The 26164-nt window shown below is 57.0% G+C and overlaps 1 protein-coding gene and 2 long non-coding RNA genes across 3 annotated transcripts in view; all 3 read left to right on the forward strand.

Annotated features, from left to right (window-relative positions):
* The first annotated feature begins 7 nt into the window (after positions 1-7).
* Positions 8-10672, forward strand: LOC119094881 (uncharacterized). The gene is made up of 3 exons (XR_005093836.1): positions 8-940; positions 9488-9654; positions 10623-10672. It is a non-coding gene; the product is annotated as an uncharacterized LOC119094881 (long non-coding RNA).
* An 18-nt stretch (positions 10673-10690) lies between these two features.
* On the forward strand, positions 10691-11479 carry LOC119094883 (uncharacterized). The gene is made up of 3 exons (XR_005093837.1): positions 10691-10725; positions 11000-11118; positions 11464-11479. It is a non-coding gene; the product is annotated as an uncharacterized LOC119094883 (long non-coding RNA).
* Positions 11480-11565: 86 nt separating this feature from the next.
* The window catches only part of LOC119094993 (chromodomain-helicase-DNA-binding protein 1), an 84978-nt gene continuing 70379 nt past the window's right edge, over positions 11566-26164 (forward strand). Inside the window, exons 1-11 of the mRNA XM_037217901.1 lie at positions 11566-11665; positions 16434-16606; positions 17307-17479; positions 18772-18946; positions 19218-19459; positions 20278-20559; positions 21153-21237; positions 21964-22159; positions 22657-23005; positions 23490-23714; positions 24106-24255. Of these exons, the coding sequence (XP_037073796.1) occupies positions 16513-16606; positions 17307-17479; positions 18772-18946; positions 19218-19459; positions 20278-20559; positions 21153-21237; positions 21964-22159; positions 22657-23005; positions 23490-23714; positions 24106-24255 (1971 nt within the window). The 5' untranslated portion in view covers positions 11566-11665; positions 16434-16512. The remainder of the gene's footprint in view (positions 11666-16433; positions 16607-17306; positions 17480-18771; positions 18947-19217; positions 19460-20277; positions 20560-21152; positions 21238-21963; positions 22160-22656; positions 23006-23489; positions 23715-24105; positions 24256-26164) is intronic.

Raw genomic sequence — 26164 nt, forward strand, 5'->3', positions numbered from 1 at the left:
AGTGAAATCCGTGCTTGTATTAGCAAAATCGGGGCGGAGTTCGGAGATGATCCTTGCCGTATTTTTTCAGGCTCATAGCCTGTAATGTATGTTTTTTTGTGTGCTTCCTACTGCCCATGCATGTATTATGACCATGTTTGTTTCATTGCAGAGCTCGGTGAAAGGCTTGCAGTTGGGTGGTTTGAACATCGTGTCTCTCACAGACGCGACCCCGGTGACGTGGAACTGCTACAGACCCCGCAAGGCAAGACGATTGTGAAAGGTTAGGTGCGTTGGGTGACCCCCTTCAGTGATGAAGCAAGAGAAAATAAGGTGTATGAAGTGTTTTCATTGTGAATACATTGTAAAATTAATCACGTTATTTTTTTAGGGAAGTTTGAATGCAGACTGGTGTTTGGAACGATGGCTGGTGACCAACACACACTTCGGTACATGTGCCACATGCCTCCAGTCCTTGTGCGTCTCTTGGTGCCAGCTGAACTGGGGAACCCGAACGTTGGGCGGAGGTGACGTCATAACTCGCAAAGCATTCTGGGCCAGGGCTGTTGGCGAGGGAAAATGGCGGCCGGTGACTTGACGTGGTGTGTTTGCCGCACGCATAGTTGTAGACAATTTGCGTGGTGAAGGCCTGTGGGCCGCGTGGTGTATGGTGACAATTGTAGGTTGTTTCGCTGGATTTTATTGTGTAAGGTTTGGTGCGATCGTAGGAAGAGAAACAGAAGACTTTCACGGTGGAAAGGTCGTCGCCATATTGGAACTCTGGTTGGTGGCTATCTGCAAGACCCTGATATCCGGTACTTCAGTTAGGGCACAGGGGGTGTGCAAATGTTATTGAGAAACATTTTGTAAACGTGTATTTTACAAGAACAAGCTCTGCTGAATCCTGCTTCAGCTGATTGTGGTCATCCAGCATACTCTGAAACTTTAGATGCCAATGGAGGTAAGGCTAAGTCATATGATGTGTAACTAACAACTGGGTTGTAATGATTTCAGGGTCATATGCATGTTGTTTTGGGATTTTGTTATCTCCCTCATGCAGTTAAATGTGTAAATTTTGCTTAAACATAGCAATAAACTGTAATCATTGGCAAGGAGCTCAATTTTTTAAGGTCTGACCTTTGTGCATGCACTGGTGCACATTTTCAGGCAATGGGTTGGTTGTATAGGAAAATGGTTGTGAATTTTACTGTGGTGATGCTGTTATTTTGTTTTTACACTTGTCCTGGTGGAGTACTCCGCACTCTTGCTCTCTCAGAGCATTTCCGTCCCATGGTCCTGCTCATTGGCTTAGGCCAGTCTGAGGTGCATTTTTCAGTGGTCAGAGCATGTGTTCCACCCTTATTTTTAATGCTTTGGATTAGCTGGTTCCATAGCTCACTGGAGATGTATGATTCACTACATTTTAAGATGGACCCATTTGAGAAATTAGCCATTTTGTTAACATGTTGTAGTGCATGGGATGGGCCTTGGCTGGTGTTTCATCATCAGCTCTGTGCTAAATGAGTACAGGCTTTTATTCATTACAGAATGCTGCTAGTATGCTCTTGCAGCATCATGTAATTTACCTCTACTTTCCCATCAGCAAGTAAGGTCAAGCTACTTGACCTTGTTTAGGTCATAAAGTATACAGTCTTCATAATTTTCTGCATTACCATGCTCCATTTATTTGATGGTGTATTTTTATGCATTTCAGCAGAAGAAGTGGCTTTTCTTGTGAAGGCTGACAATCTCAGATTTGGACAAGATAGACATCAGTTATATTCATTGCACAAGGAATTATATTTTTCAATTGCAACAGCATATAGCACAGTCCCTTTATGTGGCTGTGTCATGCTTGTATGCCACCAAAGTCATGATGCAGAAGACATTATACCATTCTGTTTCTGCCATAAGTTGCAGAGTACTCATCAATTTATTTGTATACTTCAGCACAGCAAATTTCTGTCTTTACCAGCTTTGTTCTTGTGCCATACCTCATCTGCATTGGGCATGCAGGCACACCATTAGATTATTTGTTCCTCAGGATTATCACACCAGCGATGATTCTTTGGGACAGCTCTGCTGCAGGTCAAACTTTAAGGTCATAAGTGCAATAATCTTGGTTTGTTAAGCTCAGGACTAAGGTATGGACTTGAAATTGGACTCAAGACACCCTCTTGGAGGTTGTCTTAAAGGTTTCGTAGGGGAAAGAGTAACAGAACCAGACTGAAGAGTGGGCTGTCACAATTCTCCACAGGCAAACGATTTTTCATGGGAAATAAACTTGACATCACTTCGTCATATTACTTTTGGCTCAGTATAAGCAAGTTTAATGTTGTGGCAGTATGTTTGCTGACTTATTGCTTGGTCTGTAGTATGCAAGTAGTCAAATGTTCTTTGGATTCATTGCTCTATCCTTCACTTTGCAGAGAAAATACCTGGGGACATTTAATATCAATTTGTATGTTACAAATACGAACCTGCGGTACGCCTCATTCACGAGAGGACAATTATAATTTTAATAAAGTTACCATGTCTACAGTGCATGCCAAATAATTCATTGGCGCCAGGAGGCAAAGTACCATCCTTTTTAGCACTTTTCCAGATTGTCGCGACGAATTATGAAACTGCTGATTCAGTTCTGGGCATGGGTGGCGCCAGGATTCGACGCCAGGAGCACAACACTGCTGGGGAAAGGGAGGGGAGGGTGGGGGGGGGGGGGGGGGCAATTACAAGGGCAGGTGGCTGAGGCCTGTAACTCGGAAGGGAAGTAGGTCCACTTTCACAGCATGATGAGTATTGGCGTGAGGGGGAGCAACGCCGGGCGCGAGGGAAGGGGGGCAATAGGCTCGTCCTCCCCCTTAAGCGCAGTCGTGACGCTCCCACCTCAGGGCACCTACCAATCACAACGCTCCGTGATTTTCTTCAGCAGTTTCCGTTACCTTGCGCGGTGCTTACAATGGTTTCATTTTTAATGAAAGTGTTAACGATGGATGGCTTGGGCTTTCCATGATGGCTTGGGGCCCTCAGTTTGGGCCGGATGGGAAGGGATTACCCTCGGCGGTCTTGCCTCAGCCTGAATGTGGGAAGGTAGAGTGTGAGACAAAGTGGGAAGGCGCAGTGTCATCGGCTCCCTCCTTCAGCGTGGTTTTCTGTATCCGGTCGCCATAATTTCTTCGATGTTCCAAGTTCGGTTCCGCCATGGACTATCGTTTCCCAGAATCAACGTGTGGAACGCTGTCGTAATCCAGGTAGCACTCCCAGGCCAGGGGCGGGCGCAGGTAGGCCAGGTGGTGTCCGAGTTTTGGCGGTAGTGTTGAAAGTTTCGGGTCTAGAGATGTGCGTGTGTCGCGTTGGGCAACGAAAGGGGGTTGCACGTCTCCCACTGTGTGGCGGCCATATGACTGGTGTTGAAACTGTTGCGCCAACCAATCTATGCTTACATTTGTGGAAGCAGAGCATTTCAGTGCACGCGCATCCGTTGCACTTGGAAGTGAGTGAGACGGATGCATTAGTATGGCGGTGATATGCGCAAGCCGGTAGCACGCCTGCCACCTTAGATAATGTTTTATCATACATGCTTCTGCCATGCAAGCTAGGGTGTTGCCAGCCACAAGGGAGGTAAGGAAGGAAGGTGTGCAATCCTGGCGGTATGAGAAGAACATCAACCCACATTTTAGCTTGTGTCAAATGTATGTTTTCGTGTGTCGTGGGGAGTTCATGGGCGGCTTGCAGTTGACTTGCGTCAATATTTGGACGGAATTTAGTTATTTTGCTTTTTGCTTTGTCAAACTGAGCCAATTTGCATGTGGCGTAAATATGGCCGTCAGGTATATTTCATCATATCTTCTGCCGGAGTATGCCGTTATCGATGCCCATTTTTTGTTCAGTCATTCAAGTCATTTAGTTCGCAGTCCCTAAGTCCAATCGTTGCCGAAATCATCTCAAGCCGCCAAGTCATAAACCCATCCTTTTCTGAGACATTTTCGCGCTTGTATTGTGCGCGCCTCATTTCGCTTCACCAGTTGGCACGTTCCTGTTAACCTTGAAAAGGTCTGGAATAGCCGGTCAGCCTGGCTGCTTGGCTGTCCCACTTGGCTGCGGGTCGCGCGGGATAGTACCAGTACGTGAAAGGCATCTTCAGCTTTCAATTTCGTATTTTGAGAACACGTTTCGTTAGATACAAGTAGCAAGTATGCATTTGAATCTGATACAGGTGAGAAAGAAGGAGAGTGTGAGAGAGAGTGAGGATTATGTGTGCGTTGCATCAATCTGTGAGTCGCATCAGATCAATCCGTGAGTCACATCAGATCATGCGTGAGTCACATCAGATCGATCCGTGAGTTACATCAGATCATCCGTGAGGTACATCAGGCCAATCCTTGTTACGTCAGATCGATCCGTGAGTTACACCAGGTCATCAGATCAATCCGTGAGCTACAGCAGGACAATCCGTAAGTTACAGCAGGTTAATCCGCGAGTTTCATCAGACCATCCGTGAGTTGCATCAGGTCAATTCGTAAGTTACAGCAGGTCAATTCGCGAGTTACACCAGATAATCCGGAGTTACATCAGATCAACCCGTGAGTTACGTGAGATCAATTCGTGAGTCACAACGATCGATTTCACTTAATTGACGAGTCGTTCCAACAACTGGCGTATTGGATGGTTCGGTACAAGCTCGATAGTGGTTTAAGTGCAAATTAAAAAATGACGACCACATCCGTACATGGATCAACCATTCCGCCTCCCACGCACTTCGTCAAAAGCATAATTATTTGTCTTCGGAGCATGTCATACTGCGGCAAACACGTCGCCGGGTGGGTGCGAACCTCCTCGCGGGTACGGGAAATGGCGACGGTCGGCGGTAAGCGGCTCCACGATGAGGCTGCGCAACACGAAAAGGCCCTGCGTGTCACCGACAGGCCGAGAGGTGCGCCCCCCCCCCCCCCCCCCTCTGGCGCCCGGGTAGCTCGCTGGCGTGCAGCGGTACGTGGAGTGAACAGGGATCCGGACCGCCACCGAAGCCCGAGAGTCATTAACGGATCTGAACGCTGCGAGGCCGTCGCGGTAGCCACCATCACCGCGCCAGCTCAGCGCTTGAGCAATCGCCGCCATTGAATCTCGCCGACGAGTATCGCTGACGATCATGGCCCCAAAGTTCGTCACCCCTTGCACTCAGTTTAGGTGATACGCTAAAGCCCAACCCCAGACTGAGGGGCAACGCAGAAGATCTGGGGAATAGGTGGAACAATGCGCCACGCAACGCTTGAAGAGAGAAGACAAAACTTCGTCATTTTACTTTGTACCAAACGGAATCAACCTAGTTAGGGGTAAAGATGTCGTCAGAGTCCGGACGTTTGTGTGAGCAGCTACCTCACACCCGCTGCATGCAAGCCTTTGGCGCTGAATGTAGGGATAGCCCTGATGGCGAGAACGGGGCGGTGGCGTGACAGTGGTCGCCCGGCATCCGACCCTTGGGCGGGCGCCTCACCGCCTCACCGGACTACACAGAGCATGACGCGACTCCAGGGGAATGTCGAAGTCGGGCCCGACGACTCTGTACCGGACATCGGTGGAATGTCGGGCGGTGGACGACCCTGTGCCGGACACCGGTAGAACGTTGGGCGGCGGACGGGACGACCCTGTGCTGGACGCCGGTGGATTGTCAGACGATGGACGAGACGACCCTGTGCTGGACACCGGTGGAATGTCAGGCGATGGACGAGACGATCCTGTGTCGGACACTGGTAGAGTGTCAGACGGCGGACGAGGCGACACTGCTCGACACCGGTGGAATGTCAGACGGCGGACGAGACAACCCTGTGCTGGACACCGTTGGAACATCAGACGGCGGACGAGACGACCCTATGCTGGACACCGGTGGAATGTCAGACGATGGACGAGACGACCCTGCGCCGGACACTGGTGGAATGTCAGATGGCGGACGAGACGACCCTGTGCTGGACGCCGGTGGATTGTCAGACGGCGGACGAGACGACCCTGTGCTGGACACCGGTGGAATGTCGGACGGCGAACGAGACGACCCTGGACACTGGTGGAATATTGGACGTTGGTGCGATACGGACAACCGTGTCGTTTGCTGGCACTACAGTATCGAACCGATTGCATGATATTCCGGCGTGCTTCTTTAAAATATGGAAGGAAGGTCTGGTGGACTCCACTGATCATGCCAGAAATTTACACGAAGGCGACTGATTACCAGATCGAGCTCCATCACGGCGCTCCGAAAAATGTGGGAATTGGTAATCATAGATTAATGACGATTTATGACACTTGAAAACTCTGAAATAATGCTCGATAGAAAGTGTAGTGTGGTTTGTATGTAACAACGATCCTGGTTTTTTTATATTCTGGGTAGAGGTTGAATATACGATAAAGGTGAAAGGATAGCACAAGAAAGTCGCACTGGTCAATAACACAATACAGTTGGCCGTCTGCCGGTTTGTCGGAAGCCTGACGACTGCCAGCGCGGCCTGGCCGCCGACCTGACCTGACCTGACCTGACCCGATCTCTGGGCCCGGCCGGGGCGCCCGCGGGCAGCGCGTGTCACCGAGCGGGTCGGGAGACGAAACCCTGGTGGTGAATGGAGCGTGGGACACCGCCGCGCCCGGACCAGCGACGCGCATGCATCTCTCCCGCGCAGAGCAGTGGCGCAATGCGCAATCGACATGCGAAAGGTATTGCGCTCAACGACATGTTTCATGCCGCTGTCGCACATCTATTTAAGATACGAATGACGCTATAATTCGCCCCACTCTCTCCACGTCGATACAATCACAGAACACCACTTCACACTTTCTGTTACGAGTGGCGGCCGCGGGCGACGAGATCAGCGCCTGAGATCTGCGCCAGGCTCACAGGCGGTGGTGACGTCAGGACCCAGCGCTGGCCTCTCGCCAGAGCACCCCCTCCCCCCCCCCCGGCCCTCCCCGTTCGTGCGGACAGCAGCGCTCCCCACTGTTGCGAGGACAGCCGCTGACCGCAGCTGGCACCGGGGCCGCGTCGCGCCATGTCGCCGCTGCGCCACACGAACGGCGCGCTGCGATGCTGCACGACTCGCTGGGGAATCCACGGCGCCGCGGGTCGGAGTGTGTTCGCGGCGACACGGAGAATAAAGAATCTGCCGTCGACGCCAGTTATGACGTCATACCTCATAGATTCTGCACCTTTTGGTAGAGGCAGCGACATGGACGACAAAGATTCCACGTGACGTCGCGTACGATCTTTGCAGAGCGCGCAGCATCTTTCCGCAATTTGATCGAATTGAGACAAATGGAGCAGCGTATTCAGCTATAGACAAGTCACTATTGGGCCAGCGCCAACCACGGGCGGTAAATAGATACTTTGTACGTCACAAACAGCATGACTTGCAGTTTCCATTGGCAGGAGCGCACGTTGTGCCTGCAAACGAAAATCTTGTCTGCATACGCAGTTATGTTCACGACAGTCGCGAAGGTGTGAACAGAAAACGTACGCTGCAAACACGTCCTGCGAAACTCCTACGTAACGTCACGTAGATGGGAACATTCTTGGCACGTTCTGAAAAGGCCTAAACAAGCTGCGTCATGCTCGCTGCAGACGGCGCTGACGCCGGCGGTAGCGCTACGGCGTCACCCGGTGAGCCCCGGCGGCGTGGATGGGCTCACTCGGCCCTTGGGTTCCTCGGGTCTGTCACGGCCACTGTGGGCGGGCGGCGGCGAACACGCGCTGATGCCGCCAAACCGTCACGCCAACAAAGCCGCCGTGCAGTCAGCCTCAGGACCCAGCGCAGTCAGGCCACCCGGCCTCCGGGCCGTCGGTGAAGGCCAAAGAGCTGTTTGAGAAGGTCAAGAACGAGCTCACTTGACACTGATGGACGGAGCAGGCGAAGCGGGCGATGACGTCACCAACGACCATCATCGTGTGACATGGACATAAGTCTGGGACTGCGGGGCTGCCTGGCAGTTTTGGAAGGCTTCATGGGCACCTGACATGCTATTTCTTGGTGTGGGAAGGTAGTCACTGGATAATGCTTCGTACCACTTCAACGAACAGATGTTTTGAAACAGGACTGTTACTGCCGTGATTACACTACTCCCCACCTGACCTTTTGATCGGCTTGACCTCTCTCGACCGCGCCAGTACAAGACCATCCCATTGGCGCGCCCTTCGTCAGCTGCGCATGGCTGGCTACGCCATACAGTTCGCTGCATGTCAAAACCTTACAGTTCGGCTGCTCGCTGTTTGTTTTTGTAGTTTTGTGAGGGTTCAGTCGGATGTGGGTGTCGACGTCGAGCTCGTGGTATGCTGCCAGAGAAGGCATGTCGTAATGTACGTCAGGGAGCCTGCGGCCACGCCACGTCTCGCGGGAAGAGCGGAGACCGACCACGATCATGAAGACCGACCACCCGCCCGCCCGCCCTGCCCTGACCTGACCTGGCTTCTCGACCCGCCGGATGATCCGCGCACAGAGGTGCTTCACGGAGCGAAAAGGGAGGGCAACCGCAGTGCCTGAATTGCTGCAACAATAGCGGTGACGATGGCACAATGCCAGCAGTGCCATCACGCCATGCGATGACGTCATCGCGTGGTGCGCAGTGATACATCACCGTAACGGGCAGGGATGCATTTAGTACGAGTGGAACCTTACCTTACATTGACGGATCACATTCCCCTCAACTTCCTGCTCATCCCCTTGAACTTTGTAGCCAGTCCCCGAAGAGAAGGGTGAAGTGACTGAAATAACCGGGAAATCGACTTTTAGGATGCCTTTAGTCATTGTCTCCATGTTGAGCCCAGGAAATAATTTTGCAACGCCACAGTCGTCGACTTCGTGTACCTGCGCGGTGGGGTGTTTGGATGTCAAATGACCACTGCAATCGGTGCGCCAGAAAGCTCTAATAAAAAGACAGCACAGCGGACATCTGACTCGGTCAGGCATTACACAGCTAACATCTGGCTCCATTAGTTATATTGAACGTATCCAAACCAACAGCGATTGAGGCCAAAATGGAAAAGCTGAAGGAGGTGAAGCCAAGAGAAACAGAAACTCGAGACCCACGTCAAAATGGAAAACATAAAGGGGCATAGAACACTTTGAGAACAATAAAAACAGGGCCATGGGCTGGAGCTGTAGTGTGAGGCCTCACTGGTGTCGAGCCGTGACCAAAGTACAGCAGCGAGGATGGCGTGAGCGGTACTCACGTACTCACTGTACTCACGCAGCCCACCACACCGTATCAGTATCTGCTCTGCCGACTCGCACACACCGAAGGGAGAGTGAGAGACGAACGGTGTATCCCTGACTCCGTCCCTGCCACATATCACGCCGAGTCCGTGTCAGAGAGGGAGAAAGAGTCGAAGAGAGTCGGCAGGGCTGAGTCCGTCGGAGCGTTCAGTCTCGAAGGGGGGGGGGCATCGGTTAGTGACCTAGCAATGCGCTTGACTCGTTTCATTGTATATGTTAAAAGGTTACTGACGGTGATGTGGGTCGCGTCTTTCAAGGGCGACAGCGACTCCGACTCTGACAAGTCGACCAAGTCCGACAGCAACAAGTCGACCAAGTCCGACAGCAACAAGTCGACCAAGTCCGACAGCAGCAAATCCAAATCCGACAGCAACAAATCGACCAAGTCCGACAGCGGCCAGTCGTCATCCTCCTCGAGTGCCAGGTGATAACTGCTTCTACGTACCGTCGCTGGAGTGAGTCAGTATTGTCTGACACCATGTCTGGCTGCCCGCGGCCGCTCTGCGCGCGCTGGTGGCGGCGTGACCCGACCTCGCCTGTCAGTAACCGGTCAGGCTTGCAGCATCAGAGGCGCAGACGTCGCTGACCAGCTGACCTGTGAGACTAGAGAGGGTAGGATGTCTTGGTGGGGACAGACGGGTTTGGACCGTCTTCGGGTCAGAGGGTCAGATGGGGAGGAGTCCGGGGAGCAAGCGGGTCAGGCGGTAGCATTGTCGTCTCAGCCGGCTGGCACTGACGGCGCCGTCCTGGACGGTAGCGCTGGCTCGAAGGGGTCGGGTCAGTGCCACAGTCGTACCCGCACTCCCCACACCTGCCATCAGGTGGCCTGTTGACCCGAAGATGAGCCAAGTCCAAGTATTTACACACGAGACCTTGAGCCTGAGCATGCATGATCTTGTCTCCAAGGTCAATGGCATCTCCGCGTTTTACGAATGCTATCGTTCGCTGTAATTTCGCACGGTAAAACGGTGTCCACAACCAAGAAGCATTCCGCCAGCTCCCACTGACTTGTGTTGCTCGGTCATGTGCTCTATTAACCGATGCTACGCCCGTGTAGCACATGGCCGGAACTTGTTCTTCGCTGATTCTGTGCTTCGCCGATCATTTATCTATTGTCCTGCTTTGTGCTCCTCTGCACTGTGCTCTGCTGACCTGACATGTGCTCCGCCAACCCGACCTGTGCTCCGCTGACCTGTGTGATGGTTCATCGAGCTGGCGCTGCTGACCCGGGGCGCGCCTCCACGGACCTTTGCTCCATCGACCGGCGTGTTACGGCCCGGACCCGACCTTCACTGCTGCCCTGTGCCGTGGCGTCTGTTGCGTTTCTGACCCGTTCGGCGCTGCCGCCTGCCCCGTGCCTGCGTGAACGGGAGCCCTGTGTGCGCGACGCAGTGACTCCGGCGAGGCCAGCAGCGGCAGCGGCGATGAGGCGCCGGCGGCCGCCCCGGCGCGCGGCGACACTCGACGCCGCAGCCGGCTGGCCGAGATCAAGGAGGTACGCCTCGCCGCCCCGTCCGCCTCCCCCGCCACAGGGCAGAAGGGGCGTCCGAACAGGCGTCGTTGACTTCGGAGAGGGAGTCAGCGACGCTCCTGCGCTGCTGTGGTCGGCTGTTTCTGCCGCGACCTCATGCCCGCTCGTCGCGTGCGTCAGCTGTTGCTTGACGTTGGCTCATGGACGCTCCACGTCAGTGAGTGGATGATGCGTGGGGTGTTTTGGCGTTGGTTCCTCCGCGCTGCCGTCCCGTGGCCTGACGAGGCGCCGTCGGCAGGCGTGGGAGGAGAACCCGGACGTCTACGGCATCCGACGGTCGGGCCGCGAGCGCAAGGAGCCCGAGCGGCTGACAGCCAAGGAGGAGGCGCGCAGAGCCGCCCGCACCAATGCCAGGAGGTGAGCCACGCCGCCGGCGGCGGGAGACGAAACGGGGCTCGAAGGTAGGGGCTAGCAGGGGCCAGGCGGCTGGAGATCCCGCCCTCAGCAGCGAGAACGAAGCCAGCAGCGATGTCAGGACTGAGCGCCAGCGGTGAGACGGCCGGTCGGGGTCAGACACAATACCGGCAGGGCTGGGATGGGAGGGGTCCTGGACTCGGAGAGCCAGCCGGACGACGCTGCGGCTCCTGCGCTGTGTTCGTGACGATGTCGGCAGCTTGCGGACACGCGCTGTACGGGACGGGTCGAAGGGAGCCGTGGTGACCAGGCGTGTGGCGTTTGCTGACGCCGCCGTGCTCCTGCCAGATCGTCAGCGGTGTGGGGGCAGCTCCGACTCCGGCTCCGACTCGGACAGCTCGGAAAGGCCGCGGCCCTCGCGCCGGCCCGGCGCCGCCGCCGCCGCCGCAGCCGCCGCGGCCAAGCGCGGCTCGGCCCGGCCCAAGACGGCCGGCCGGCGCCGACACCTCTCCGAGACGTCCGAGAGCGCCTCCGACAGCGACAATGCCAGGTCAGCTGGGTGACAAGCGTCGGGGTGGGGTCGGCCTGGACGGGGCCGTGGACCGGTGCCGCCGGCGGGCCGGCGGGTCACACTCCGGTAGGTCAGTCAATCAGACCTGACCTGTCCTGTCCTGATCTGAAGTGACCTGCTCTGACCTATCATGACCTGAGCTGGCACGACCAGTCATGACCTGGCCTGTTTTGACCTGACCCGTCCTGTCCTGTCCTGTCCTGTCCTGTCCTGTCCTGTCCTGTCCTGTCCTGACCTGACCTGACCTGACTGACCTGGCCACCGAAGGCAGGTCAGGTCCTGTACCACCACCATAAGATCAGCGGGGGATCATCACTGCTAGCAGGTCGTGAGCGTCGTCACTGCTGTCGGGGTCAGTGGGCCTACCACTGGCGCTGGGTCAGGCGGGCCGCCACACTCAGCTCTATGGCTGGTCAGCACTTCTTCCAGGTTGTTCGAGAGCGTAACGATGAGCTCTCACGAACGCGTGCATGTCGCACGCGAGGCGTCAGTAACGGTTTGCCGCGTCGTTTACACGCACACGTAGAGTCGCATGCATAAGGTTCGGTCACGAGGCGCAGTTAGCCGGCTCAAAAGGTTAGAAGCTGATTAGCTGTCGGAGATCATGGTCGTCATGACAACGCACGGGCGGGGCATCAAAATGTCACCGAGATCAACGTAAACCGTCAGATCCACAGCTTTTGGGATTATCAGTTAAGCAATATATCAGTATGGGGATATACCGTGCGCATGTTATGCGCTTGAGAAGCTCAAGTGGAACTCGGCGATATCAGGAGATGGACCTGTGTGTTCATGTCATGAAGCGACCCTGTCCCTCCGTCAAGTTATCACTCAAACTGATGTCACATTGATCAGGTTCATACATGCAGTGAGAGAGGTAGAGTTACGGCACAGACGTGATTCAATTTTTAGGTAATAGCTAAATACTGAAACAAAGGCTATGTGCAAACGCTTTGGTTCCACATTCCTGAAATAGATCCATGCTTAATGGTCGGCGTTGGAATGATTCAGTAAGAAATCGATGGTATAAGGCCAGTAGGTTCTGTTGAAACGGCTAGTTTTCGTGACGGAAAAGTTCTTGTGAGCTCCACCATCACGAAAGAAGCTCTCACGTGAGGCCTCCATGTCCTCGACGTAGACAGCATAGCGCATTAATTCAACGTCTCGAAATTAGGGCTTTGTGTCGGGCCTCGTGGCTAGATGTACATAGATGTCCTGGAGTGGTCTTGTGCTCTTGTGTGCTCTTGTTTATCCTGCGAACATTCTCGAGACTGAACGAAACACAGAAGATGGCGGCGGACGCCGATCTGGTGCGCCCCACGTCGCCGCGTGGCTAGTATGCAAACAAGCGCACCACTACGTCGCGCGCTTACGTGACGTCGTTGTGCTGGACCTGGGGCGCGCGCGCGCTAAACTCGGCCTGGCCGAAATGCGCCGAATTTCGACGTTGCTTTTACTGTAAACATATTTCGGGGTATTTTGGCTCGACATTCCTTTAGCATCATTATCACTCGTTTAACAACGCTATCTATGCGCTTGAATTGGCGGTGGCCGTGCGCCAAACACGGGTTCCCGGATTTATGGCGTGCATGTGCTGAAACTGCTGCCGTGATGGTGCTGTTACGCCGGGCATGGCCGCCGTAACTTTTATGTTTTGCGGTTTTTCCGAGCGGGGCCGGACTGTCGAGTATTTCCTCCTGCCTGTACAATGCACGAATCGGCAGCCGCACGTTGCAGAACTCATTCATACCTCAGCGAAAATTCATGCCCCGTCACTGAGAGGCTGGTGCATTGCGCAGAAAATCTTGCTACAGCCCAGTGTCGCTAATCGCGGTCCACTTTGATAGCGGATGGAATACTTCCCAAACCCTGTCTGCACATACATATTGCTCTGCAATGGTAAGACATGGGCCCGTAAAATACCGGCTCCGACAGGCAGCCACCTTTCCTGACTGGGGCAGCACTTATCTATGCTCATTGCCCTAGAGCGTTTTTCGCTCAGAGGCCTTGGTGTGTTTGTTCAAAGTGTTTGTTGTTGTTTAATGGTGTCTCAGGACGCGTCGACTGCGATAGTCATCTTGCGCCCATGTTTGTTCAAAGTCAGGAGGCGAAGTCTGCTCTGTGCTCGGCTGATCTGCGTTCTCTGAGTGCATTCGTTCATTCCCTAAACTCATGCCTCCCGGGTCTGTTCGTGCCGGCCGCCGCGCCCGCTCGCCGGCCGGCCGGGCCCCGGCGGTCGGTACGACGCGCCTGGCATCGACCCGGCCAAGGTCACGTCAAGGTCGAGTCGGCTGAGCCGCGGCTCAGCGCTCTGCGCTCCGGACCGGGCAACGTTGGCCGCGCGGCCTGGCTTGTCCTGCGGCAGACCAGGGGCCTGTGCAGGAGTGCGCTGCAGCCAGGCCTCCGGCCGGCCAGGGGTCTGTGCAGGAGCGCGCCGCATGCCGCGCTGTTTGGATAGGCCGGCATCCGTCCGTAGTGCGTACTCAGTACGCTGCATGCTGATTGGTCGTGAACCGGCACCAGCGCTGGACGGCGCCCGCCGTGATGTACAAATCCACGCTCCATTATTTTTTTAGTCGCAAAAACAAAAAAGTCAATTTTTGCGTTTTTAGTTCGTTGTGTTTTGTTTAGTTAGGCCGGCGGTCTGATAATGCAACGTGGCAGACAGTCGGCGTCGCACTCGCAGCGACCAATCAGCGGCCCAGGCCCATGCCGGGCCATTGACCCCGTCCTCGCCCTATTTTGCCACCGCGCTTTGCACAGTTGCAGAGCCGGCACACGAGCGCAGCCGGAGGCTCCCAACGCCTACCGCGCCTGAGCGCTCGCGAGCGTTTGCGGAGTTGGAGCACTGGCAGCGCGCGCGGCGCATGAACGCTCGCGGTGGCTCGCGAGCTGTGTGTACTGACGAGGCGATCATCCCTGTAAGAGGAGTGAGGGCTATCCTCTGTAGGGATGCAGTTGCACGGAAGTAGGGCGTGTTTTTGATCCAGTTCACATTCAGACTACAAGCTGCTTCCATCCGCATCCACGGCGAAACACGAGGGTTTTTCATGATTCACGTCATGTGTTTGAGGAAAGAAAATCTGAATAAATGTTAAGATGAGGGTCAACATATGGTTTTTATCATGACCATACTCTTATTATCAAATACTGCCTGTTCGCGAACTCCTGCACGCGTCCGTAGCAGGGACGCTGCCAGCCGGCTGAGCTCCTGCACGCGTCCGTAGCAGGAACGCTGCCGGCCGGCTGAGCTCCTGCGCGCATCCGTAGCAGGGAGATTGCCGGCCGGCTGAGCTCCTGCACACGTCCGTAGCAGGGAGATTGCCGTCCAGCGCGTCTACGCCCCCGAACTGAGGTCGAGCTCTTACGTACCGTACGCCACACTCCGGCCGCGCCATCGATCCGTGACGTCATTAGCGATGTGGTCACGTGATTGGACGCGGGTGTATCGGGGCGCGGACCAAGTTGATGGCTGGTTTTTCTTCGTTTTTTTCACGTTCAGTGCATTAGCAAGGTCGGCGCGGACAATAAGCCGATGGGCCTATTAGCTTATTAATGCGTATTAGCTACGCTGTATCAGATGCTAGACTGAAAGTTAGAACCAGGTAATCGTAAGCCTCAAAAATGTAGTTTTCAGACGGCATGGAATCGCTTTTCGTAGCGTATCGCCTGATCGCAAACACATTCCGGGATTCGGGTGGAAGGGGCACACATGAGTGCTGTACAACGTTACGGTATTATATTTTTATATTTTATGTATTTATTTTTTTTTATTCGATGGATAAAAAGTGATCGGGACAACTATGTTGTATGTATTTAGATAGTGACCCAAAACACGGTGCAAGCACACGGAAATGAACTATGCGTCGGCCTTCAGCTGTAGTTGATATTGTTCCAACTGTTATCAACGCCGGCATTTTGGGCTGCAGCTACTCAAAGCTGCGTGAAGAGTTTTGCATACCTACACATACGCGGGGGCGCACGCAGGATCTTGCGAAGGAATGGGTTGGGTTACGGAGTGGGTGGAGGGCGCAGCTCAAAGTTTTCCGCTAAATCTTCGTGTCTACCTCGAATTTTAAAATGGTTTAATTTATTCAAGCAGATCCTAACACATGTCATAAATGTGATAGGGGGACGCGTACGTGCCCCCGAGGCCGGTATGTACCTTCGACCCTGCACACGTGCCACACACACAGACGCTCCATGCGTATCTGGGATGCAGTGAACAGCTCTTCTCACCTCGCTGTGCACATCCAGCGTTTGTTACGTGCCGCTGTCCGGGCGAGGGCGCACGAGCGGCCGTCAGTACTTGTCAGCGGGCTGACCGGCCTGGCCGGACCTGACCCGATCCGGCGATGCCCTCACAGCCCGCCCGTCATTCAGCGGACGATGTGGTCACCTGACCTGCTCTGCTTTGATGTGACCTGGTGTGATCTGACCTGACCTAACGTGACCTGACCTGACGCTCCCACAGCCGGTCCGTCAGCCAGGGAACGGTGTGGTCACTTGACCAGCCTTGACCTTACCTGACCTGACCTGACGCTCCTACAGCTGGTCCATCAGCCGGCGGACGGTGCGGCCACTTGGCCTGATCTGACCTGACCTGACGCGCCCGCAGCCAGTCCATCAGCCGGCGGACGGTGTGGCCACTTGACCTGACCTGACCTGACGCGCCCACAGCCGGTCCATCAGCGGGCGGACGGTGTAGCCAGTTGACCTGACCTGACCTGACCTGACGCGCCCACAGCCGGTCCATCAGCCGGCGGACGGGCTCGCGCGTCAACTACCAGGAGGCGGAGGAAGAGGCCACCGACGAGGACGACCTGATGGAGGTGGACGCCGCCGCACTGGCCGCCGCCGAGTCTGAAAACGGCGAGACAGTGGAGCGCGTGCTCCAGCACCGTGTCGGCAAGGTTGGAGGTCAGTCGGCGCGCGGCCGGAGCGGAGGTCACGAATGGGGATATTTTGGGAAAATACGTGCGGTGCACGTCGTCGCTTAGCCAGTGTATTTCCAAGCAGGATTCGAACGCAACCGCTCGTGAAACACAAAACGGACTGACTGGCGGAGGGGGGGGGGGGGGGGGGGGGGTGGGGGGGGGGGGGGGGGAGTGGGGAGGAGCGGTCCCGGTTGGATCAGTCAGGATGGCTGGGCTCGATCCTGTTAAAGTGACCGAACTAAAGCAAAGGTTTTAACGCATAGCAGGCCATACACAACTTTGAGGCAATAATCTTCTCCTGAGCACACTTCTAAATCCGTCTCAGGTTCACTTGAGCCATGCCGTGGAGGTTGGTTATGGCGCATCAACATGATGCGTCGTGCTATCGTCGTTTCGTCTTAGTTTCCTTTGTCATCGTCATCGTTTTTATCCACAGCGCTGTGGTCGGCGTGCCGCTGCACAGATCCACAGCGCTGTGGCCGGTGTCACACAGCATAGTTCCACAGCGCTGTGGCCGGTGTCGCGCCGCACAGTTCCACAGCGCTGTGGCCGCTGTCGCATCGCACAGTTCCACAGCGCTGTGGTCGGCATGCCACCGCACATTCCCACAGCGCTGTGGCCGCTGTCGCACCGCACAGTTCCAGCTTTGGCCGGTGTCATGACGCTGTCCGCTGTCTCGGCAGCGACGGGCGCGGCCACCACCGTGTACGCCGTGGAGGAGAACGGCGACCCGAACGCCGGCTGTGACCCGGCCGACCCGGAGCAGGCGCGCGAGACCCAGTACCTGCTCAAGTGGAAGGGCTGGTCGCACCTGCACAACACCTGGGAGTCGGAGGACACGCTCAAGGCCCAGGGCGTAAGTGGCGCTCCTGCGACCCGCCCGGCCGGGTCCGGGCCGGCACAGCTGGCCGGCAGGGCCGCGATGCTGAACGGGGGGCCGGGGGACGGGGGGGGGGGGGGGGTGATGGTGCATGACGCTGGGGCGCGAGCTTCTCTGTGGCTGATCGGTGTTGGATTGCGGCGTCCCCTGCCAGCTAGGCGCCTGGCTTAAGTCACGAGGTATTTTGTTTGGAGGTGCCGCCCCTGGGCCTCTCGGCGTTTTCCCCGAGTTGTTCGTGGCGGAAGTGCATTGTCAGTGTGTATTCGTTACATCACACATATAATCAGTATCTAAGCTCGCTTGTGATTGGCTGGTAGAGTGCCAACGCCTCTGTATACTTGCGCTTCTCTTGTGATTGGCTAGTAGAGTGCTAATGGCTCAGTAGATTTCATGCCTCAGAAAATCCAACCGACGCCGCTTTGGTTGGCTGTTCAGCTGAGGTATATCAGCAAGCGATGGCAATGCTGCCGTAGGCTGCCGCTAGTCGACGACGTAGTAACTACCAATAAATTGTTTGGCCTGCCAGCAGAACTGCATTGGCGGCAAGGCGGCTGTTTAGTTCGGCAAATTGTAGTGACGGCGCATGCGCAGTGGGCCAGGTTTTGTCTGGGTTGTGGTGCATCTGTAGAGTGCCCGGGGGCGTTCTCACCACCTCTCACACCCGCTGCACGTGCCGTATGCTGCGATGCTTGCAAGACACCGGGTGGTGCCGCCTCTAGCAAACCCCGGGGTTTGTCTCCACGGGCCTGACCACGTGGCTTATTGGTTACGAGGTTCCTCACCACGTCCTCACCACTTGTCCGACCGCTTCCGCCGGCATGGGGACTGCCTGCCGCGTGCTCGGGCGCATGAGCGGGGTCCGACCTGAGCCGGGTCTGGTCTGGGCTGCACTGGCACCCGGCCTGGCCGCGGCTGCCGCTGCGCGTCGGTCTGGAGCCGGGTGCTGTGCTGTGCTGTGCGGGGCCGCCGGGGAGTGATGGTTCTGGCACGGCGCCGGGCGGGGCGCTCTCCGGCTGCGCGGGCGCCGCTCGCGCCTCGCTCTTGGCCTTGCGTCTAACCGCCTCTGACCGCCGCACCGCTCTGCGCGAGCCCCGAGCGTGTCGCTTCCGTCTGGCACCGGTGAGTCGCTGCTAACGGTGCACCAGGCTAACCGGGGCGCGCGCGTCACCTGTGGGCGCCGCCGTCGGCTGTGTTTGCGCGGCGCGCCGCTGGATGTCGCCACTCACGCTGTGCTGGCCGTGCTGCGGCGCCGCTCGGTCCGCCTGCAGTACTACGGGTTGCAGGTGAAGGGGCTCAAGAAGATCGACAACTACCGTAAGCGGTGCGACGAGGTGCGCCAGTACCTGGACACGTGCGGACCTGAGGATGCCGAGTACTTCATCTGCCAGAACGAGCTGCAGGAGGACCTCGTCACCAGCTACCTGGGAGTGGACCGCATCATAGGTGAGTGGCCCGGCGTCCGCCGCCGGCCATAGGTCCAGCTGAGGCCAGCCGTCGCTGAGAAGGCGGCGCGTAGCGGACTGAGTTTAGGGAAACCGCGCGTGCTGCGATGTGTCGCTGGTGACGTGACGGTGACGTGACGTTGGTGGTTTCATTGGCGGTTTGATGATTTTTTTCACGCTTGTGAGCGTCGTCATGAGTTGGCGTCGTCGCCGCCATCGCTGCGTTACCGATCACGTGAAGGTCAGTGACGCCCCGCTCCTGCCGCCCGCAGCCGAGTCACCGAAGCCGGGCCACGAGTACCCTGACTACCTGGTCAAGTGGCAGAACCTGCCGTACTCGGAGTGTACCTGGGAGGACGGCACGCTAATCGCCAAGAAGTTCGAGTACCGCATCGACGAGTTTGTGGCGCGCGAGCAGTCGCGCAAGACGCCGACCAAGCTGAACCAGGTGCTGCGCCGCCGGCCCAAGTTCGTCTCCTTCAGCCGGCAGCCGGACTTCTTCGGCGGCCTCTCGGTATGTGACGAGGGGAGGGGCGACGGAGTGGAGCTATGGTGGGATGGGAGCGCTTGCTTGGCTGCAGGGGATAGGGGTGTTGGCGAGTCGGTGGCTACCTAGCCGGGGACAGCCGAGGCAGTCACTGCTGCTGCCTAGCCACGCCGTCATCGTTTTTTTTTGTAAAAACACCGTTGCGCTGCCTGGGTTTGTACGGGAGCGATGGGATGGCTTGTGCCATCATCCGGCTGAGGGAGGGCTGAGCACTAAGGCTGCCAATAGCAGTGGATGTAAATCAAACATCGGCCTTTTCACTTGGATGCGGAGCAATGCTACTCGGAGATGCAGGCTCTCGTCCACGCCCTGAGGGCTGAAGGCGAAGTCAGTCCGCACTGACTTAGACACGCATCACGCCACAAGTGGGGGGCTTGGGGCGCTCTGGGCTGACAGTAGGTCGAACAACGTGACAGTTTGTGTCATGCGTCGTATCCAGCTGGGGATGTCCAGCGTGTCTGTGGTCAATACGTGCATGAAATCGCTATGCGAAGGGTGGCATATGTGAAATTCATGTGCGACCGTGTGTCTTTACAAATGTTTGGTTCAGTTGAGCTGAAGCTGGCGGAAAATGTTTGCTTCCTCTCGCCACTCTGGAACGAATTCATCTCATATAATTCATTGAATTTGTCATCATTTCTTAACTTTATTTTGGTCTTAGAGAAAAGTTTACTTTACGGGAAAAAGTAACGACGCGTTCGTTTTTGTGTCTTAAGTAAAAGCAGCCCGCGCGCCAGCGATCTGTTGTCGCCCACGCACACTGAGACTGCGCCGCGTTCCCGCAGGGCGACCTGGAGCTGCGCGACTACCAGCTGGACGGCATCAATTGGATGGTGCACTCGTGGTGCCGCGAGAACTCGGTGATCCTGGCCGACGAGATGGGCCTGGGCAAGACGATCCAGACCACCTGCTTCCTGTACTACCTGTTCCAGCAGCATGCCCTGTTCGGGCCGTACCTGGTGGTGGTACCGCTCTCCACGCTGCCGGCGTGGCAACGCGAGCTGGCCAAGTGGGCGCCGCAGATGAACGTGGTCACCTACCTGGGCGACGTCTCGTCCAGAGAGAAGGTCAGTCCGCGGGACGGGACGGGACGAGGCAAGACGGGACGGGACGGGACGGCAAGGGCGAGAGCGAGGGCGAGGGCGAGGGCGAGGGCGAGGGCGAGGGCGAGGGCGAGGTCGAGGTCGAGGTCGAGGTCGAGGTCGAGGTCGAGACCGAGGAGAGGCGAGAGGCGAGGCCAGACAAAGCGAGGGGGCGGGCCAAGATAATGGGAGCGGGGAGTTCTCCCCAACAGAGCGGTCAGCAGAGCCACGCTCGTAGAGTGTTCGGCGCCGCACAAGGGGCGAACTACCGATAACATGTACACTGCAGCCGGCTGTATGGCTTACACTGGCCGCCACTGTTCGGGGCATGTCGCATTGTTGCGCTCGCACTCTGCCGATGTGTCGTGGTTCCCTTTCGTACCTAGTTTTGTGTTTTGATGAAACGTGTGACCGGGAGTTCAGACAGCTTTTGGTGTGTTCGGAGGGTGCCTGCCATCGCAGCGAGAAGCCCACCTCCGTTGTAGATTTCCGAGGCCCGTTCGGCCGACTGGTGGTCCGTGTTGTGATGAGTGGTGCCCGCCGACCGGCTGCTTCTAACTCGGTTTTATTCACTGCAGATTCGCACGTATGAGTGGTGCTTTCCCGGCAACAAGCGACTCAAGTTCAACGTTCTGCTGACGTCGTACGAGATCCTGCTCAAAGGTCAGAACGCGGGCATGCGCTGCGGACTATCGCAGCGCCTCGTGCCGGCCGGCGGGGGTCATGCCTGGCCAGGTGAGGTTGTATTTTAGCGTCCCATCTGCGGCCTGGGTCCCGATAGCGTCCCGACAGAGGCCTGCAGCTGTGCTAGAGGACCCACCAGTGTCTCGAGTCATCTAGGGAGCCGGTGAGGTCGCTGCTCCATGACCTCGCTGCTTCCTAACCCTCTGTGCCACTTGTCTATGGTATGCCGTCGATCTTACTGACCCCCCACGGCACGTGGAAGCATGCTTTGCCGTGTTGCGTCCTCGCCCGTCGTCGACGTCGCTGAATGCGATGTTTTGTTCGGCGGTTCGTCCCTTGCCTTAAAGCGGACTTCAGACTGGCCGTGTTTGCTTGAGGAGTCCCAGTATCCACAACCCTACCATTCATACCATTTGGCTCCCCGACTGTCGTTGACTTCTTTTCATTCGCACTTATGCAGTGTAAATATGTACAATTTATTCACAGCTCCAGAACTGCATCTGTGCAGTTGGCCAAACGCAGAGTAAGAACTAGCTGTGTGAGTGGCAACTCCCTACACTCAGCACATTCACATCGGCTGGTACATCGGACAAATGGGCGGGCATCGGACAGCCCTGGGGATTCACCCCGCCTCATAGCACATCCCAGTGTGACGGCCTGTGACCTGTGACCTGTGACCTGTGACCTCTGACCTGCCGTCCTCAGACAAGTCGTTTCTGGGCGCGATCAGCTGGGCGGCGCTGCTGGTGGACGAGGCGCACCGGCTCAAGAACGAGGAGTCGCTGCTGTACAAGACGCTGTTCGAGTTCAACACCAACTTCCGGCTGCTCATCACGGGCACGCCGCTGCAGAACAGCCTGAAGGAGCTGTGGAGCCTGCTGCACTTCATCATGCCGCAGAGGTGCGGGCTGAGGCAGGGCTGGGGCTGGCTGGGATCGGGGTGGAGGCATGAGCGGGAGGACCGGCTGGGGAGCGTTCCCTGTTGACGGGTTAGTGCATAGTCTCAAATGTAAGGTCGGTTAAGCGAGGCTAGCCGTTGTTTCAGGTTTAGTTAAGTGATACAACACCACACTTGCAATGCAGTAATTCATAATAGTGCATTATAATCATGTCATATAGTATGTGCATTATCGTATTATCATCTATTATATTAATCACGATGCAGTAACCCCTCCGCCGAGCCGTGGGCTGGTTCGGTTCTTGTCTGTGGATGGGATGGGTTGAGGCGGCCCGATGCCATCAAGGGCCCAGGGTGCAGAGGCCGCTCAAAACGTGCTGCCGCCTCGCGCGGGGTACGCCATCCACAGCGGACGTGTATTGGGCTGCAAACCCCTGGCGGCCAAACACTGAACCACGCGGCGCCGACCTGTAGCGCGCTAAGCAATGCGTTGGCGGCAGGTTCGACCGCTGGGAGAGCTTCGAGGTGGACATGGACCAGGGCAGCAAGGCGTACGCGCGCCTGCACAAGCTGCTGGAGCCGTTCCTCCTGCGCCGCGTCAAGAAGGACGTGGAGAAGTCGCTGCCGGCCAAGGTGGAGCAGATCCTGCGCGTGGGCATGACGTCCCAGCAGCGGCAGTTCTACAAGTGGATCCTGACGCGCAACTACACCATGCTGAAGCGAGGCCTAAAGGCGGCCGCGCCGTCGCTCATCAACGTCATCATGGAGCTGAAGAAGTGCTGCAACCACGGCTACCTCACCAAGCCGCCCGACCCGGACGTACGGCTGGGCAGCTCCGAGGCCCTTCAGGTGCGGACCGAGGAGGGCCGGGGACGGGGCCGACTGTGGTGATCATTGCTGCTTATTCGGGCAGTAGCTTACGCCATTGTCAAACTGATTAACGCACTGACGCTAATGTACTCGGCTGCTGGCTTCAATCCGTCAGGCTTATGAGGCTGTAGTTGGGGCCGTTTTTGCCTCGTGTGCTGCTGCCTTGACTGTGCGATTACGTCGCTTATCTCCGCCATTGTCTTCAGCACAAGAATGTGGTGGCGTCCGCATGCCCCCGCACTGCTCTCTTCGTAAGAGGGAGTCAGTTCCGTCGATGCCCAAGCATTACGCTCACGAATGGCACATGGCACGGTTTGCCCCTGATTTTTTCTTCAAACTGGAAAATGCTTCATTATGGGAAAAAGTGTGAGCCGTTGGATCTGGGCGCGTGTCACCCGATCGTAATGTGTCCACCCCGCCCACCCTACGCTCACCTGACGCCCCCCGCCTTCCGCCGTTGCAGAACCTGCTGCGCGGCAGCGGCAAGCTGATGCTGCTGGACAAGCTGCTGGTGCGGCTGCGCGAGCGCGGCCACCGCGTGCTGGTGTTCTCGCAGATGGTGCGCATGCTGGACGTGCTGGCCGACTACATGCAGTTGCGCCACTTCCCGTTCCAGCGGCTGGACGGCGGCATGCGCGGTGACCTGCGCCGGCAGGCTCTGGACCACTTCAACGCCGAGGGCTCGCAGGTGCGGCCGAGGCGGCGGCGCGCCCGTCTGCCGCCATCTAGCGGACGTTGTTGTGACTAGCGGTTAACGGTGCTGACAGCGGGTGGTCGGGTTTCGGGGTCTCCTGGCCAGTGATTGCCATCGATGTGGTTTTAAATAGGTCAGGCGGCCGTCATGCTTAATGGGTGTCGTCCTTTGTTGACCTAATGTCTTTATGAAGCACACACTTGAAATGAAACTGCGTAAGAAGCACTGCAGTTAAATGGCTCTCAGTATGGTTGGCACATGTCACCTTGAAAACTGTATTATTTGCTATCATTTGTGAGATAATTTTAAAGGCATGGTGTCACGGCCTGATGCCGATGGTGCCTGTAGACGCCGCAGCGCGCTGACGCTGCCATGGCTTCGGCAGGACTTCTGTTTCCTGCTGTCGACTCGCGCCGGCGGCCTGGGCATCAACTTGGCCACGGCTGACACGGTCATCATCTACGACAGCGACTGGAACCCGCAGAACGACCTGCAGGCGCAGTCGCGCGCCCACAGGATCGGCCAGAAGAACCAGGTGAGAGGCTGAGAGGCGGCCCGGTGGACGGTGCGGTCGAATCCCTCTGCGGGCAGCTGTCTGGGCACGGTCGGACCCCTGTGTTGAGGCGGGGGTGAGGATGCCAATGGAGCGTGCTGAGATGAAGACGCGAGGTTGTGGTAGGGCTGTATTTGAGTTATCGTCTAGACGTCTGAAGCTATGTATGGCTCCGAGTTCGTGCCTAAAGTTACGTAGTTTTCAGTTCTTGTTTGCAGTCACTGCGACGTCTATTTTCAATTCATCTTGTACAGTCGCAGCCGGACCGTGTAGCGGCGTGTCTCAGGGCGCGGCCGTACCCAGCTTCTGTAACTTGCCCGAGGACGCACCCGGCACCCTCTTGTACCTGTCGCGCCGTCGCGGACGTAGCCGGAGCCGTCGTGTCAGGGCTCGGCCGGAGCGGCGCCGTCGGCCGCCTCGCCCCCGATCGGACACGCTCCGGCGGCCCTGAGCCCAATGTGATCGCGTCGGAAGCTGGCGCCTCGGCCGAGCGCCGCGATAAGCTGAAGGCGATCAGCAGCCGACGCTGGCCTGACAGCTGACGGTGCTGTCCGATCTGACGGAATGCGGCGGGCGCCGGTGCCAGCTCGGAGTTCAGTTTTCACCCGGCTGATGCATTTTTGTGATGGTCGCATGACAGTTTAACTTGAATCAGAGGGCCGTTGTCGTTAGAGACCGGTTTATCGATCACAATCAGTGCATATTGGGGATATGCATGCTTGATGAAGCAACTGAAGCACAAGCTCAGGGAGTGTGCGGCGTCTGCGGGCAATTAGCGGGAGTAATACGCGCCTATAAGCCTCACGTCGGGGTCGCCCGCTCTCCCACTCCAACGGGGCCAAGGGTATATCGAGACAACATTCCTGCTATTTCAAATGCATCTCGACCAGCATCTAAACACTTGGCTTCGGGCCCAGATGAGCCTCCGATGCCGCGGCATTTTGCAATGTTGATGTGGAATTCTGACGATAAACCGTTTTCGTGCTGCGCAGAAGGCCTCGAGCCGGCTAAGTGAGTCGGTGTTGGGGTCTGCGCGGGGCCCAGCAGCGTCGAGTCCTCGCGCTGTGCCTGCCGCTCGCGACGGTGGGAACAATGCGGCCTCTCCTCTGCGGCCGGCCGTCCGAGGCCTGAGCGCCGTCCTGAGAGCCCGCCGGCCCGCCAGCTATCCGCGAGTCCCCGCTTGTCACCATTCCGCCGGCGGCGGCGGCGCCGCTCCGTCCTGTCGGCTCCTGGTGCTGCGCCACTGCAGCCGCGCTGCTCAAGGACGCCCTGGCCCGACCCGGGAATAATTGATCCGGTCTGGGCTCGGCCCGAATTTGGCGACGGGGACGCGTCGTCGCCGCGACGCGGTGCGACTTCGCGCGATCCCGGAGGTGTCGGGAGGCGGAGGCATGCCCGGGTCCTCCGCCGACGAGATGCCCGCTGCTGATCGGAGGCGGAGGTGGTGGTGACGGTCCCGGTCCCGGGCAGCGCGGCGTGCCTCGCGAGGCGCTGGTCCAAGCCGGTGGGACTCTGGCGGGCTGCCGTTGGGATGGTTCGGCGCGTTTCGAAGTGTTCTGTTGCGCCTGGGCCATGCTGCCGCCGGGTTATTAGCTAATTCGCAGTCTCTTCTCTCATTTGCAAGCTCTTCACCTTCGTGTGTAGAAGTTGGTTGCGCCATGCACATCTCGTCAGCTTTTGGCCTTAGGTTGTTTTCGGAGTGGTTTTGGATGTTAAGCACTTGCTTTAGATAAGTGCAATAAGCGCATGCCAATTGCATTACCAATGGGTACCCGGACAGGTGCTGACGACTTCACATTGCCCTTGGGTATGGAATTAAAAGACATTATTCGACATCCCAGTTAAAGCGCATAGTTCCCGGAGGTGACGTGGCTACCTGAATATCTAAGAT

Source organism: Pollicipes pollicipes, unplaced genomic scaffold, assembly GCF_011947565.3.
Source record: "Pollicipes pollicipes isolate AB1234 unplaced genomic scaffold, Ppol_2.1 Scaffold_4219;HRSCAF=4965_pilon_pilon_pilon, whole genome shotgun sequence".
In the NCBI taxonomy this organism is placed as follows: domain Eukaryota; kingdom Metazoa; phylum Arthropoda; class Thecostraca; order Pollicipedomorpha; family Pollicipedidae; genus Pollicipes; species Pollicipes pollicipes.